General features: G+C 37.2%; 1 protein-coding gene across 6 annotated transcripts in view; it reads left to right on the forward strand.

Annotated features, from left to right (window-relative positions):
• XRCC4 (X-ray repair cross complementing 4) overlaps nt 1-17,370 on the forward strand; it is a 173,973-nt gene that overhangs the window by 64,411 nt on the left and 92,192 nt on the right. For all 6 annotated transcript variants that reach the window (XR_006169607.1, XM_042823079.1, XM_042823081.1 and 3 more), the window contains exon 4: nt 11,369-11,535. Coding sequence is in view for 5 of the 6 variants with exons in the window: in XM_042823079.1 (XP_042679013.1) it covers nt 11,369-11,535 (167 nt within the window). In the remaining variant the exon portion in view is untranslated. The remainder of the gene's footprint in view (nt 1-11,368; nt 11,536-17,370) is intronic.

The following is a 17,370-nucleotide window of genomic DNA, read 5'->3' on the forward strand; positions in this document are numbered from 1 at the left end:
TGCTAGTTCCAAGGGTGTATTCAAGAAGTATTTTATAGTTTCCATTGCTACCCTTCCACCCTGAGGTAAATGTTTGAGGGGAAGTAGCTCCCATGACATGTTGTCCTCATGTCTGACGCTTACTACTTCAGACATTTCAGTTACATTTTATTAAAGTTTTTAAAGAAAACTGCAGTCTGGGTTTCATATGTAAGAATATGATCAGTTGACAAGTAGTTCCAAAATACTTCTGTTATGCAGCATCTAACACATAATGTAGTGGTGTTTTGGTTTTTTTGTTTTGTTTTGTTTTTTTCTTTTTACTCTTGAAAATACTAATCATTCATATTTTGTTACCTTGGAACTTTTGCTGACAGTAATATCACAGGCACTCCTGCAGGCCTTGCTTTTATTTTGGAGATCTGTGCGAACGGTGCATTCATCTGGATCCATATTTCATAGCATTTGTAGTAACCTTTCTGGAGGTTATCAAAAAGGTCACATTAATTTTTCAGTCACTGTATATTTATATGGAGAATGTAGAGAATACATAATGCAGAAGTTTCACACTCCTGCTTGAAAGGTTTTTAAATAAACTTGGTTCTAGAATAATTTTTTGTTGAATACCTGAACTTAAATATTTGACATAAAAAAGCCCACTGCCAATGTATTAAATGAAAAATCCTTAGCAAGAATCTTTTCATACTTTGGACACTCAAGCCTCAAACACAAATGTGTTGCTGTGTGATACGTTTGTGTGTCACTTGACCTGTGGCAGTAGTTCATGTTTTGTCCTTAGTCCACAGCAAATACACTCTGACTTTGATTATCTTATTAGGGTTTCCCTCTGAAAGCTAAGTTAATGGAGTTGTGAACCATTTGTCTATTTAAGCCCTATGTAAGTTACGTGTTAAACAAGGAAGAAAATAGGTTTTGATTTTCAAATAAAGCTCATTCTGTAACACATTTGGGGCAGTTTTTAAAGTAATAAAATGTGCAAGGGTTTTTACTCTGCTTCCTAAAGAAACAAAGCTTATGTGATCATGCTGTGTGCCTCTGCTGACTGCCAGTCTCTTACCTCCTCCCTCCCTCCCCCCCCTAACTTTTGAAACTACTGGCCAATTTCAAATAGATTTGACAGGAGTAAAGGTCTCAGATATCAGGTTCCTAGTAGTTTCATGGAAGTAGGTGGCTGGATGGAGAAGAGAGACCCTATTCATGTCTGCTTTGGAAAAAAAAAAAAAACAACTGTGGAATGAGATCAACTGTATTATTAGACACTAGAAAATCCTCATGGGAAAGAGAAAATATGAATGCTCCCAAATAAGGGAAAAGCTTTGACTGGATTTCTCACCTTCTTAGACATTAGGGAATCCAACAGAAGAGTCATATCTATACGAAACCAGGCTTCAATGGTTCCATTGCTCACAGACCTGCTTATTACTCAGAGAGATAGTACAGTATTTGATTATTCCTAGATACGTTGAATTAATGAGGAAGAAGATGGAAAAAGATCTTCTAAGGATGACCTACTTCAGTCTTTGTAAACTTCAGAGGCAGTATGGTAGCGAAGAGTTGAATGGATAGTGGTGCCTGAAGTAGAGAAGGAGGTGATAAAAGGGAATTATAAAAGAAGATAAAGCACTTGGATGAATGAATAAAATACAAAACCACAAGTTCTTCAGTGGTGAAGCTGTAAATCATCACAGATTCAAGTAACTGAATTGTTTCTTTATGTAATCACGAGTATGATCATTATCTGTGGAAATATAATGTATAATTTTCCATTCCTTATTTATTATCCTAATAAATAAGTAATGCACCTGATCTTTTGGGAGCTCTGCCTCTAGGCTTTTCATCTGAAGGCTTATATTTATTTCTTTATTTATTTATTGTGGCTGGGGAGTAGAACTTTGTGTCTGGTTACCATTCAAAAGGAATTCAAAGAAATGCTTAATATTGCAAGTACTGAGTGCTGTTGCTGTGGCACATTGTAGTATTCAGAGCATTTTTAGTTTTAAATAATTCAGTGATGTAGTGGTGATGAAAAAAAGACAATACTGACTTTCTGTAGCTTAGCACCTTGGGAGATGAATATTGATTTGGTGCAAACGTCCTGTAGCTTTACTCAGTTAATTCCTTTCTTAAAATGTATCAATTTGCTGGATGCAATGTTAACTGAAGTATTTTCAGATTGAATTATAGTGTGTAGCATTTCATCAATTTATGTCACTGCTAATGGGGAAAAAAGTCATGAGCGACAGCTTTTAGAAAAAGTTTGGAAAAATGATTACGGAGCACTTAATGCTAGTGAATCATAGCCTGGCTAGATCCTGACCAGACCATGTCACAGCTGTCAAAATTCAGTAGCTAAAGACTATTTCAGCACTGGCAGGATTAAGCTTCACAGAAGTAGCTGATTGTATAGATACACGAAACAGGATGTTTCTAAGGAGTATAAACATGAAATAAAGGACATTTTCAAACAGTTTGAAGGAAGAGGTATAGATTTAATGCTGTTCACTGAAGGAGACATATCCACCTGTTGCTTGATATGTGTCTCACAGGCACTAACACTACTACTTATATCTATCAATACAACTCACATTAAAAATAAAAATAAATAAAAATTTAAAAAAAGCATGAGTATTTAAACAATATCTGATGTATTCAGTATTTTTATGCTTTTTTTACTCCAGAACTATCAGAAAAACCTGGTATTCTAGAGTCCTGATAATCCACATGTCCTAATAATTCTTGCAGGGTCAATGTAATGGGGGGAAAAAAAGAAATGAAAGTTAGTCCTCAGTCTTTCTGGGAAGGGCACTAATAGCATACCCTCAGTTACTGAAGTTGGTGAGAGGACGGGGCTGAGTGTGTCAGGAGGGGAGGGCCAGCAGACACAACAGCAGCCGGAGTTCCAGCTGGAAGCCTCCATGGTGATATTCAAAGCTAGGTTGTACCAGGTTGTGGCTCTGGGTAGCCTTATCTAGGGGGCAGCAGCCCTGCCTGTGGTGATTGGAACTGGTTAGATTTTAAGGTCCCTTCCAACCCTAGACATTGTATGATACAGTGGATAAGGTTTTCTTTATTAGACCAGTCAAGTACTGGGACAGGTTGTCCAGAGAGGTTGTACAGTCTCAGTGATTGGAGCTTTCCAAGACCCAATGGGATAGAATCCAGAGCAATAACAGTCTGATCTCTGAGCTGGCTCTGCTTTGGCAAGAGATTGAACTTGAGACCTCCGGAGGTCTTTCTGAATCCATTACTTAGCGATAGGAGTTTTCAGGATAAGAATTTGTTTTCAGTGTACTCTGTGCAGTGTACAGCTTGGAATGGGGTGAATGGAAAAAGCTTTTAGGTGATAAAGCCTTTTTCAGCTTTACTTCTGCATCCTTCCCCACAATCCAGGTCTCAAAAGGGAATTTTGAAAGCTATTTCTGCACTGTGCCCTGGTCCTTCGTAATCAAGTAAAATATGATAACTTCTGCCAGAAACCTGACAGAGCACTATTCCTAGGACTATGTGGTTGCGTCTAGACAAGTAAATTAAAATTTTCTGAGAATGTTCCCGAGTACAGCAACTGAATGGTGGGAAATGGTGTGGGTCCATATTCAGTCTTCTTCAGGTTCCAGGACAGGATGGTTGCACGCAGAGTACCTCTTGGGAACAGTATCTGCTGTGTCCTAATCCCTCAGATGAGCCTGCATGCTCTTTTGTAAAGTGGTAGTTGACATGGGCCAAGGACAAGCTGGGGCCCATCTCGAGCTGTCAGTGTATAGAATGCTTGTATATTCTAGTACCTGGCAATGTTCCCAATTTCTGCCTGGTTTATTGTACAGATATAGACTCCTTGCACTGTAGTCACAAGGGATCCATGGTGCCATGAATATGTAAGTTTGAGGGTGTGAAAAACAGCAAAGCACTCCAAAATATTTGGGAATCCCTGCCATGAAAAGTAGTAGATCCAGATGGAATTTCATTAGTTGATGTGCAGCAAATACAATGGCAATTTATGTGGAAGATTTCTGCAGTGTGTAGTAAAAACCTGAGAAAAATAGCAATCACTTGTGTCAGCTATTCTGCTTCAGAATAAATGTAATGCGTTCATCATGAAGGAAAATAGACTTTTTTTTGGGGGGGGAAGGTGATGAAGTAATGTTTTTCTCATAAGTAACATTCAGGAGGGAAAGGGAAGAGTGTAGAAAGGCAGAATTTTTGTCTTAACCTTGATTTTTTAACTGGTATTCATATTTTTATACTGACTGATGTAACTGGCAAGTGTCTCTTGGCTTCCATGATACTCAGTAATTTTTTTAGCTTCCTAGAGTTTGCTATTACAAAAGCAACTTCTGCTTTCACATATTATCATCACTGTATTATGCAAGTCCAGTATATCCTTTTTTTTTTCTTCTTTTTTTTCTTTTTTTTTTTAACCACACCCAGGGATGTCATGGTTACTGTTGAATGATTTCCCTGGAGGTAATAGTGGCAAAACTTTAAAAAATCAAGACCACTCACTGATTGATTTAAGAAATAAAAATGGTATAATGCTTTCCAGATACAAGCTTGTAACAATACTTCCTTTGTACAGGCAACTAAGTGTCAGCATTAATTCATTTGTAGGTCATATTCTTTAACCCTGTACATGAAATTTCATTACCATTTTCCTTTTTAAAAATGCCTATGAATTTTCTTTTTTTTTTTTTTTTTTTTATTTTAATCAAAATTTTGATTTTATATGGAGTAGATAAGGTCGTTGATGTTCGGCTGGTATTAACATCAGGACAACTCTAGAAATCACACTCTGTCTGTGTTCAGGAGTTCCAGCTCTAACCAAGAGGAGAAAATCAGTCTCTTACATTGGATAATGTAATTTAAGGGTGCAAGGGTACCTTTAATTAATATAACATTAGATGTTGTCTAGTATGTTATGGCTAATCTCTATCTGTGTGGTAAGGAATTTCCTTTCAGTGTCATCCATAGGCAAGGTGATCAGCTGATGGTGTAAGGATGATTTAGCTGATAGCTTTTAGCAGTTTATCCAAGCAAAATTTTCCAGGTATAAATTTGTGCAGGAGCTGGAAAATTAATAAATAAATATTTTGTTTTGGTTTGATTATTGGGATTAATCTGGGAGGCTTTTTGAACATTGAAAACATACAGTTTCAGACTATGGAGGATATATTAATAAAAACACTCTGTTCCCCCAGCTCACTTAATTCCCAAAGACCCAGCTGAAATGGCATGGAAAGACTAAACTGCAGCAAGAAGCAGTATCTAGAAATATACTTCCCAGCACTGCTCCATCCTAGCCTGAGAAAGGTGTCGAGAGACACTCAGGATAGGGCAATGACAAAAGGATCTGTTGTTCCATGGGTCTATGGGGCTTTTCTGCTTCAGCTCAGGGGTCACATCTGCTGTGATGGACTGCAGCTTACGATAAAGTCTGGGAGAGACTACACAGCTGCTCCATGCTGGTGGGCTGAAGCAGACATATTTTTTTCACACACGTTCTTCATTAATATTTCCCTGGTGAAAGGACGTGTGCTTAGACATTACCTTGCAGGAGGCAGCACCTGTCTGCAAGGATGTAAAAATTATTAGCTGAGTAAACTAGATGAATGTTAGCACAGTTTGAAGGAGAGCGCAGCGTTCTCTGAGTCCTACCCCAAAGGTGTAGGGAAAGGGGAAGGTGAATGAGATTGTGATTTTGTGACAGGCTGTATGCCAACTCACACAGTTAAAACTCCATTAATTAGTTCTCACAATGGAGATATTTTTGCTTTTTTTCTTTGCTTTGAAAATGATACTACAAAAAGTATGTACAAATAACATATTCATAGATAGGTATGATTTTTAAATCAAAATATTTCCATTGTGAGAACAATGGAAAAGCTAGATACTAACATGATATTTAGATAGATACTAACTACTTTATTTGTACATATTTTTGTAGTATCATCTTCAAAGCAAAGAACAAAAGCAAAAATTTTGGGGTTAGGAATGAAGAATATAAAACGAATAGGAGAGGCAGCCCATTTAGCATCCTACAGCCTGCCAGAATAAGAAGGAACAAAATCTAGGTTTGTTTTTTTTTGTGGCTTCTAGAAGTATGGAATTTCCAAAATATATTTTGGATTAAAAATATTGTTAGAAAGTATATTTGCTGATACTAACAGTGTGGCAAGCAATGCAGATTCAGTAACAATTTCCATTTATTTATTTTTTTCCTCATAGACCAGTATGTCATAATGAAAAATTCTTGCTACTGAAAATTATTTCCATGTTAGTTTCTAGTTTTAAATTGTACTTTGGAAAAGAGTTCTCAGACACTTCTGCATGGATGTTTTCTTTCAGTGCATGACCTTCAGTACTTACTGCCTCAGGTATGATACCTTCCGTTCTGGTGGTACGCAGTGATGCAGATGTCATTTAGCATATATGTATTCTTAATGAAAAATGAAATCTAGGTCTACTGTCTCTATAGTCAAGTGATTTTCATGTAGTTTCAAACTTTTCCATGGAAAAGATTCTTGGAAGATGTTTTAATGTCACTATATTTTCTGAGCATGGCCTCTTCATTTAAATACCAATGCTTTAAAAATATAGAAAGAAAAAATTGAGAAGCTTTTCAGTTTACTGCCAGAATGGTTTTTGCTTTGTAGTTGAAAACACTTCTTCATTCCTCTGAAAAGATGAACAGTGTCTGGATAGAGTGAGAGATGATGGGAAAATGGTGGTTTTATTGCAAATATCTAATAGTTGACCTTATTTCTAAAATTTAATCAATAAATGCTGGCTGTAATTTCTGACGAAGAAGACACAACTTTTAAAATTATTATCTATTCATATTAATGCATCTTTAGAAACTAACAAAAAAAAAAAATCACCAACAAACAACACCAAAAATAGCCAACAATAAAGGAAATATTGAAGAGGAGCAGTATATCAGTTACAGTCAGTTTGCTGTCTCCTGGGACTTCTAGATCTGGTCATTCTCAGTGTGAATTAAGTGTTCAGTGCTTCACTGTTTTACATATTGTTTTCTTGAATTATCTGAAAGAGGAAGTGAGAGGCAGATGATGCAAAGTTAGAGAGAGCTGCAGCAGCTGCAAGAATAGCAAGAAGTACGAACACATCTACAGAGCAGCAGCAGTGTCCAGGAATTTACGAAATGAGATTCGCCTTGAGAATGTAGTCTAAATCAGATATGTTGTATGTAAAATTAGTTTAATGAAGTGTTAATGTTGACATTTCACTCAACACAGTAAGGAAGATCTTTCCGTATTCTGCAAGGGACTTGAGAATCATAAAATAAACCAAGTTGGATAGGACACATAAGGGTCATGAAGTGCAACTCCTGTCTCCACAGATGCTAAACAGTTAACTGGTTTTTATGGTATCCTAATCTTAAGCCACTTCTGAATCATTCTAAGATTCTATCCAATTTCACAAGTGTATTTTTGGACAAATGAATGATTTCCTAAGTGCTTATGAAAAAAATAATAATATGTAGAAAAAACAAACTTTCCTCTTTTTTTTTTTTTTTTTCTCATTTCTCTGTGACTTTTTTTCTCCAAACATTCAAATTTAAAAGAATTCTGTCTTAGTACTGCAGAATATGCCTGTTCTGAATTCAAAATGCTCAGCTCTAAATTTTTTTTATTTTGTGCATTTGCTCCTTTACCACTTTGCTTTCCAGTTTGGAATTGCAGCAGGACCTTAGAGCAAAACTGCCCTGAGACCTGGTTTTCTTTGTACTGTTTTAGAAATGGCTCATGGTTTACCTTCATGCTTTGGAAGCAAAGCTGATCTGGCTGCCTTTTACGGTTTATCAGCCTCTTAACACTAGGCTCTGTACCACATTGAGTGCCAATCAGTTGTAATTTGCTCAGATAACAATGTTTCTATTGTTAGTGCTAACATTTCTGTTTGTTAAATTGTCAGTGTAGTAGCTAGCTGTAACAAATAATTTCATGCTGAAGAAACAAGTTGCGAAGGCTTGTCTGTACAGGATGTGTAAGACTCTGTACGAAGGTGGCAAAGTAAAACCACGTCTCCAACATCACATTACCTTTGGCTTAATAATGGCCATATTAAATATCCAGAGCTTTTCTGCACTGATGTGCAAAAAATGTGATATGGTATGGTGTCAGTATGGAGGCATAAGGTGTTGCCTTCAATTGCACTATTCTGAGAAGACAATCAGACTCTAAAATGAACACTCAAAATGATGTCTCATTTATTCTTCACGTCCCACCCACACCTTCTGGTCAGGGGTTAGCAGCAGCACCATGTGCTCTGCTCTCTGCAGCCTGACCTTCCTCCTCTTCTTTTTCAGCGTTCATCAAAATGGTAGCTTGACCAAAGGCTGGCTTTGGTATCTCTAGGTTCTAAAATTCTATAAAAACTGTGAAGGGCCTGGAGGGCAGGAGATGTGAAGAGTGTCTGCAGCCCCTGGGTTTGCCCAGCCCAGAGAACAGAAGCTGAGGGGAGGCCTGATGGCGGCTGCAGCTCCTCACAGGGAGCGGAGGGCAGTGCTGAGCTCTGCTCTGTGGCAGCAACAGGCCTGAGGGAACGGCATGGAGCTGTGTTGGGGAGAGTATCTGGGGGTGAGGAAAAGGGTCTGCACCGGAGGGCTTTGGGCATGGCACAGCTCCCCAGGGCAGTGGGCACAGCCCCGAGCTGCTGTGGCTCAGAGAGCAGCACTCTCAGAGACAAGGTTTGGGTTTGGGTGGTCTGTGTGGAGCCAGGAGTTGGATTCAATGACTGTTATGGTCCCCTCCTAACGCACGGTATTCTGTGATTCAGCTTTTGTAGTAGAAAGAATGCTGTTTTTCCTTACAGATCTTCAAAAGTCATTTTGTGGCAGTGGTCTGTGAAGCTGAGGATATAGTTTGCAGTTAGAAAGCCCCATATGACATAAGCAGTATCAGCTTATATAATGCACTTAAGAAGCTGAACTACAGTTTGCTTATAATTGTGTACTTGTGAAATGTCTGCCATGTATTTGCTGTGATTTTGATTGTGAACAGAACCCAGCTTTCAGCTGAAATTCATTCCCACTAACCTCTTTTAGGAATATTCATATTTTATTGTCCTATGCTGAGTAAACAGCAAGTCAGACAATGTGTATTTGTTCTGATTAAACATACTTACATTTACCCTATCTCAACTGATTATATTAAAGTATGAGACAAAACTGAATACTCTCCTTGCTGCTTCCTCCACTGTGTAAGTAGAAGATCATGTTTCTATTTATCCGTACTGCTATGCTTCTCTGTCTCTGTGGCTAGGTCTAAAGTGTGGCTTGAATTCTTTATCCGTATAGTGTGATGGTGGCTTGCAAGTGATGAAAAGCAGTTTCCTTTATGCAAATATCCATCTTCGTTAATGCTGTCAGACAGCAAGTGTGATATCCAGGGAATACAGGTCACTTTGTGGGTTACTGATAATGTAATCTGTTTTCCAAAAATAAATGAAATGAATCTTTGTATCTGTAGCCATCAGATGTACGTAAGCAAAAGGGAAACAGTTAAGTCAGACCCTATACATGTGAATTCAAAGGAAAAATCAGACGAGAATTTGGAACAAAATCTTTTCTGATTAATTAGACTCATTGAAGAAGAAGAATCATGATTTGTTGCAGAGACTTTCACAGATTAAGTATCTTATCTAAGCTGAAGGACTGATATTTACTTCAAACATTCCCTTGGTGAGCAATTCCTACATGGCCTTTTTCAGCAGACCATTATATATAGTAGTAGTTAACTTAATTTTTAAAAGCAGCATTAAGAAAAGCTTATTTAAAAAAAAAAAAAAAAAAAAAAAAGTGTTAACAAATGCTACTCTTCTTTTTTCATGGATGACTTTTTCTTAGATGTTTGCTTTACCTTTCTGAGTAAAATGAAGAAAATGAGTGAAAAGGTAATTCTGTTTTTAATAGATAAGGTGCCACAACACAGACTGAAATATTCCCTAGCACTTACCGCTTACATCTTTCGAAAGTTAATGACAAGTTAAAATTGAAAGGAGGTGCAATAGTTCTATTTGTAGGGAGTGGCCACAGGAGCTGCGAATCTTTTTAAAGATTCCAGGACGTGCAAAAAGACCCCTTCTTCCATGTACTCAACCTTTCTGCAGGCATTTCCAATCAAAGTCTAGTCATTTTGGTGCCTCCATTTCCAAAAGATCCGTTTTTGCTGTAGTTTTTGCTGGCCAAAGCCTGATTTATGCTGTCCAGCCCAGTCTGATTTTCTATAGTTTTGCTCTTTTGCTATCTTGTTCTCACGTCAGGCAAAGATGGTGGTGCCTCCTATGGCTTCTGCGTACTTGAGCAGCAAAAGAAGTGCAGCTGAAGGCACTTCAGAAGCCCCTTCATATACCTATAGAAGAGCACCAGTCAGGTGTTTCATTCCTGATTTGATTATGTGTGTAACCACATTCACACAGCCTCTATATACTTCTGTCAGTTGCCCCAGTCATGTTGTACATATTTATATCTTCATCCAGCTGTGTGTATTTGTAGCTTGGTTCGTAGAGCTTTGTGCATATGGCTGAGATATTGCTCCTTTAGAAACATTAGAAACAACAACCTTCTGCCTGCCAGACCAGGCAGAACAAAGCTGTTCAGACCTCTTCTACATCCTATATATCATCCTCACTGCAGAAGAAATGTAATTGTTTGTTATAGATCCCATCTTTTTATCTCAATGAATTATTGAGGCTAACAATTTAATTGAAGGTCACTTCTTATTACTAAGAGCTTTACAACTGAGCCCAAAATAGGAAAACTTTGGGGCTAGTTTCTGTATATCAGGTATAGGCAAGGATCATAGGTGAGCATTTGTAGACCCACTTTAAATCAAAACTAATTTCTGTTTGTTTGTTTTATCTTTAATTTTTGTGGTTGTTTTAATCAGGAATTGCCAAAACAGACAGCAAATTATGTATTTCATAGGTCAAATAGCAAGAACGGTACTAGCATCACAGTAAGGTTTTTCAGCTCTGTCACTCTCATGCCTGTTCTGTAAAACTTGTGATTATACCTTTATATTGCTAACCACCTGAGTTCTGTCCTGGAGCAAATTGTTGCTTTGTCATGTTACTCTTCCTGTATTGTACAGCTTTTCCTGCCTTTATAAGGCATGTCAGTGTTTACTTCCTGTGCAAATTGAATGACAGTTGTCCAGTAAGACATTGTTAGCTGCTTAAATAATGGCAAGTATATTCTTCCACATGCTGCTTCTTGTTACAAATATATCCTTTTGAACATGAGGACTGTGAAGTATTTCTGATATCTATGCTTACAAAACTTGTGAATTTTTGGGAGGAGTGCTTTGTGATCTTCACAGAAGAAATAACTCAGTCTCTTCTTTTGTCCTAGTTTAGACTTGGATCTCTGAAGCTACAGAAAGTTTCACATCCAGCTGATGTGGTTAAAGAGCTGATTGGCTATTGTCTGGACTGCTTAGGAGGACTCCAGGTGAAAAATGAGCACCTGCAAAAAGAAAATGAGAGGCTTTTCTGTGATTTGAGTGATGTTGAGAAAAGGTAAGTTTGAAAGGCTGTTCGCAAGTCATTCTTGAGAAAATCACACACATTTGTAGTACTCAGAGGGTGATGAGACCCTGGCAGGGACTGCCTAGAGAAACCGAGAATGACTCACCCCTGAAGGTGGTCAGGGTCGGGTTGAGTGGGGCCCTAGGCAGCATCATCTGGTGGGGGGCAACCTGCTCGTGGCAGGAAAACTGGAACTAAATGATCCTTGAGGTCCACTCTGACCTAGCCATTCAGTGTGGGCTTTGCTGATGGATACATTTTGAGTCATATAATGAAAAATGCACATGATATTTTTTTGATCGAGGAGAGTTCTGCACCTAAATGCAGCGTATGTGGTCTTCTTCCTATGTCAAAGATAAGACTGATATCCCAGATCTTGCATTAAAGCTGTTTTTAACTTTATGTTTTAACTTTATGTTGTGTTTGTCGCCTTTTCTGCAGAATCCTTTCCACTCTTCTCAGCAAGGCTGTGTTTTTCTTCCCCTTCTGTAATGCTTATGGCTAGCACTTCAAATCACTGACAGTTTTGACTGGTTAGGAAGTTGCCATTGCTTTAATCTGGTCTGTGGAAGCAACCAGAATAGAAAATGAGGATGCTGTTATAGGAAAAAGAACCATGCGGGTTATTTCATTAATTACCATTTCATTTATGATCTGAATTGCCTGGTACTGCACACTGCAGTGAAGTCATCTATGCCTACTTTAGCTAATATAAAGTGGTTAGCATGTAAAAGTCAGAGATTTATCTTGGCTTTGTGTAGCTTTATCTGAAGAGCCATGTTTAGGAAGACTGATGAAAGCATGTAGGTAATTGGTGTTAATTTATCTTGAAAAGGAGAGCTAGCTTTTGGAAAGAGTTAGCTTTGTTTCTCTCTCATTAAAGTGAGTAACAGTTTTTTCCTGACAATCTCCCTGACAAGCATATGGCCTTCCTAAATAGTGTTTTGCAGCCTAACAGTGTATCAAACAATGGTGTATTGTATAACTAGTATGCAGCACTGTGTTACACACTAATGTGTAATAGGCATTAGTGCTTATATCAATTTCCATGGTGGTGTACCACTTTTAAAGAGTAACCCCAAAGAAAAATTCGCAGTTGCCTGACAACCTTTGCTCTGTAAAGCAATGTATTCAAGTCTTTGAAAAAATGTTGGTTTTTCTCCAGTGTGTTTATATCTTGATAGAAAAAACATGATTTTTCAAAATAAATCCTGAAAGTTGTGCCATCATCAAACTTTGACCATGCCCCCTCAATAGAGTATAAAAATAATTTTTGTCCGAACATTAGATTTTTCTCTTCTTTTTTTCTTGCCTCAGCCCAGTTTACTGTGCTGCCTCATTTCTGTTTTAGCCTCAGTTGCTGTGCCCAAGTTGCTGAAAATTTAGTGGATCTGCACAAAATCTTTGCCTGTGGTTGCTCACAAGAGTATTTCAAGTTTCACATTCTGTATTGCGTTTGTGGTTGAGAATTAAAAAAAAAAAACCAAGTATGAAGCATATGGTAGGAGAATAGCTCTCCCTCTCTTGCTTGAAACAAAGGCAAATCAGCTCAAATTCACTTTGCTTAGAGTTGCTCACTTCAGGACATTATTAGAATCAAAACAAAGTGCAGACTTGCAAGGTCTTTTTTGTTCAATTTGGATAGAATAATAAGAATGGAGAACTAGGTGGAATAATTCAGTCACCTCTTTTCCACTTTCCCACTCTAATTTTCTGACAGCCATAAAAGTTTAATGAGCTCAGCTCAGCAGCTTCGAAAAATCCTAATCCTTTAGTGTTCCTGGTTCTCCTGAAAGCTCTTTCCATAGCCTCAGTAAAATGATTAACAAGTTTCATTCAAGAAGTTAAATCTGCCTCGTGAGCAGTTTGTAGACTAAATGCCAACCCTGGCCTGCTGTTGGCAATTGCCTGAATGTACAAGCTGCTCCGAAAGTAATGTCTCCTTTATGAGGTTTGCCTGTGACATAAGAGGCAGATTTTGGTGCTATGGCAGTAGAGACTGAACCTTCCTACCAATATTTAACTATATTTTCTGTATTTTGCTTCCATATGACAGATGGCAGCAGAGGGGAAGTCTGACAAAATGGTGTCTGACATGGAAGTGTGGTTGAAGCAAAAATGTGTCATTGCATTCTTCCATGTGGAAAAGAATGGCACCCACCAACATTCACTGATGCTTGCTGAATGTTGATGGAGACCACAGAATGGATGTGAGCCCAGTGAGGTGATGGGTGGTGCATTTCATCAGTGGTTACAAAAGTGTGTCACCTTCACTGGTGCCAGTTGTTACAATCATAGTATGCAGGCTCTTGTGCACTGCTAGTGAAAATGTACAGCTAATGGTGGTGACTATGCTGACAAATAGTGTTTTGTAGCTGAGAATTTGAGTGGTGTTATTGCGCTCTTTGTATCTTATGTTATTTCCATAGAAATAAATAGGAAGCATTATTTTCAGAGTGACCCATGTATATGAGATAATCCACTCATCTGTGTACGGCTTGCTATTGTCAGCAGTTTGCTGGCATCTCCAGGAATGGCTTCTGCCACTTCCCTTGGGATTTAGGTCCATATAAAGGAAAAAGTCAGGATAACACTAAAAATCCTTTTGAAAAGAAATCGTCTGCATCCTCAAATTGCTAAATTACTTAGGTTATCTACTCAGAGCTGTGTGGTGTCTGATGTTTTGAGCGTTCCTGACAGAAGATATACCATCTTTAATTTTCATTGTCTTTGTCCTTCTGGTGATTGAAGGGTAGGATTTTACCTGGCAGAAGCTTTTCCTATTTTTAGGAAATGACTGTATGTAGATAACATCAGTATTAAAGTTTCTGGATAGCTGAACTGTGCTGCTTTTGATCTGTAAACATAAAATAAATACTTCTAAGACAGGACCTGGTAAGCTGTAAATAAAAAAGCTATAGAAATTTTCAAAAAGATTATTCTGACTATGTTGCAGAACAGTATGTTTATTTGTGGGTCTGTGTGTATGAACACCTCAGAGGTGGATGAATTAAAGTTTCAAAGCAGGATAGCTGTAGCTTTTATTTCATGTAGATAATTAAGGTAATAAATGTAAAACAGTAACAACCTTTAACAAAATAATTTGTTGGTGAATAAAGCATAAGTTAAATACTTGTGTGTGATAGTTATTTCTTATCAAGCATCTAAAATTAGGGTAGACAAACCGAAATCAAAATACCTACAAATTGATGTTGTGGTCAGCTATAGTGACAATATGTTTAAACCACAAACAACTTATAAAAATGCAGCTTAGGTAGCTTGGCACTTGAAATTGACTCTTCAGCAAGAGCTCATTGAAATTCCATACCAACACCAGTGCTGGGGGAAGGGAGGTGTGAATCTAAAATGTAGTAAGAAGGTGCCATGAGAGCAGCAATTATTTTAGAGCATGAATGACAAGGATACATAGGTAGCATATTTTGAGTATTTGAGTGTGTAAAATGCATAAATGTCAACCAGTTACATAGTTCATGCTAATTTTTATTAAGCATTTATTAATATATTTATATATGATCTCTGCATTTAGGCAGTACAGAAGGACTGAACAGGTGCATTATTTTCTGAATTACTCATGGTAACCATTCTTAATACTAGCTGTTTTGTGTAGCATGTGCAATTTTTTAGATGGATATTGACTTGTATGACTGGCTCACCAAAAGCACTGCACTTGAATAAAAGACAGATCTTAAAAGTAGAAAACATAAAGCACGTGCAAATAAGAGTCACCCCATTCTAGCCATTAACTGCTGTTTATTTTCATTATACTTGGAAGTTGTCTTTGAGATAAGTAGCTCCTTTGTTTGATCTAGGGAGATTGTATTTTGGTGAGACAAATCACGCACAGGCACGAGCATGTGACAAATTGCAATGGAAGGTTGTATTTGTAACTGATGAGGTATTGCAATGAAACCCAGCCAGCTTTGCTTAGTGGTACATAATTCAAGTAATGCATGCCTGAGTGAATCCTAAAGGCTGTACCAAGCTGCAGCCAGAGCCACCCCCTCGAACACACACATTTGTATTGCAATCAGTGCATCCCTGTTCTCAAGCAGCAGAAGTTTGCTACATTTTTAGGTATTGTGTGCCCCATAATATTATTACTTAAAGCCAAATGACTTGCAAGTGTATCATTACTATGAAACTATATCACACTTGCCATTTTGTTGAAAGCTATGCCAGTTAAATGTCTGTATGTGAGGAATATATATATGCATGAATTCCTTTAAACAATTTTTTTTTTTTTTTTTAAAGGAAAAAGTATGTCGACATGAATGAAAATATTCATGTATAATTAAGTAATAGCATCCTACAAGTTGATTTTACCTGATTTTACCTGCTATGTCCTTCCAACAAGAACACTTAATATTTTCTTGCATGCATACAGGGAGTGTGTATTTTAAGATGCTCTTATTTTGTTCTGGAGCATCAAGGAGCCAGCTAATCTTGCAATAGGTTCTATGCTTCTTAATGTCCAGGCAGTATCAAATGTACTCCATTGAGGTTGTTACATGGATTTTCATCAGAAGATAACTTTGCAGGATTCGAAGGACTTCATTGGAGTTATCTTACTTGGCACCGTTTTGGCCAAGCAATGAAAATGTCTTAATGTAGCAGTTTGAATCAACCTCAGCTGCTCTGCCGTAGCCCAGTTCACGGGGGAAGTAAAGGAACAGCGGTAACACTTCCTTCACTTAAAATGTTTGTGCAGGGGAGATGGGAATTTTCTGAAGCACTTGATACATCTAGGATCACCATACTGAACAAAAATGTATTTTCCATTTTTAATTGTATGGAAGTAATTAATTTCAAGCATGTAAATGACAATTTGCCCAATTGTTGCATTTTATTTTGTTTAATCTCTTTTTCTTTGATCAGTGTGAGGCAATCCCTGTCCTTACCTTTCTTCTTCTGTGAGTTAGTCAAGGCATGCCTGGGCCCTGTATTAGGTTTTATGGTCCTTTGTGCTTTGATATTTTGTCTGTTTGTTCACCACTAAACAGTTAACTTTCCTTTAATAGGTGGAAAGCCTCCTGATACTTGATTAGTACGTATGATCTTTCATTTAGGAGTTATTGAACCGATCTATATGGTAATGATGTTCTGTTATTTGCATTTAAATTAGATGAATTATTTATCAAGTGTGTCCCTAAAGCATTGCACTGTAGGCTTAATACTTCATGAGATTATTTTCTGTTGTTTTTCTTCTTACATTATATATGGTTTTGATCTACAAATGAAATAATCAGAATTTATATAGCAAGTATGTTGAAATTTTTTATCTTATAAATTAATATTTTTAAAATCTGTTATGCATATGTGTTTAATTCCAAAAAAAACCTTCTAAATTTTTTTCACTGTATTTGCACAGGCTGGTGAAAAGGATGCTGTTTATAAGTTACTACTGTTTGAAGTAATAGAAGTAGTTATCTTAATCATTGAGATCATCAAGATGTTTACTTGTTATCATCTGCTATTGAAATATTTGGGTTCAACCCAAGGATTAAAAAAGTTATAAAATACTGGAATAACTAAATGAGCATTAATATATAATAAACATTAATTGAAAGTCACTTTCTTCAGTGTTCTTGTATTTATTTATATCCCAGTTTTGCCTTTCCTATATCTCAGTATACATACACATTCCTAATTTTAAAAAACGACTGTCCTTCATTCTGTTGAAATTCACTTACCTACAGATGCACATTAAACTTTTAAAAACACAAAGGTTTTTTTTTTGCTCTGAAAATTCTTGACATCTTTAAAACCATTTTCATATAATTTTGTAAAAAATTTAATCCCAACAAG

The sequence above is a fragment of the Centrocercus urophasianus genome, unplaced genomic scaffold (genome assembly GCF_019232065.1).
Source record: "Centrocercus urophasianus isolate 14NV4802_14NV808 unplaced genomic scaffold, USGS_Curo_1.0 seq_21, whole genome shotgun sequence".
Classification (NCBI taxonomy): Eukaryota; Metazoa; Chordata; class Aves; order Galliformes; family Phasianidae; genus Centrocercus; species Centrocercus urophasianus.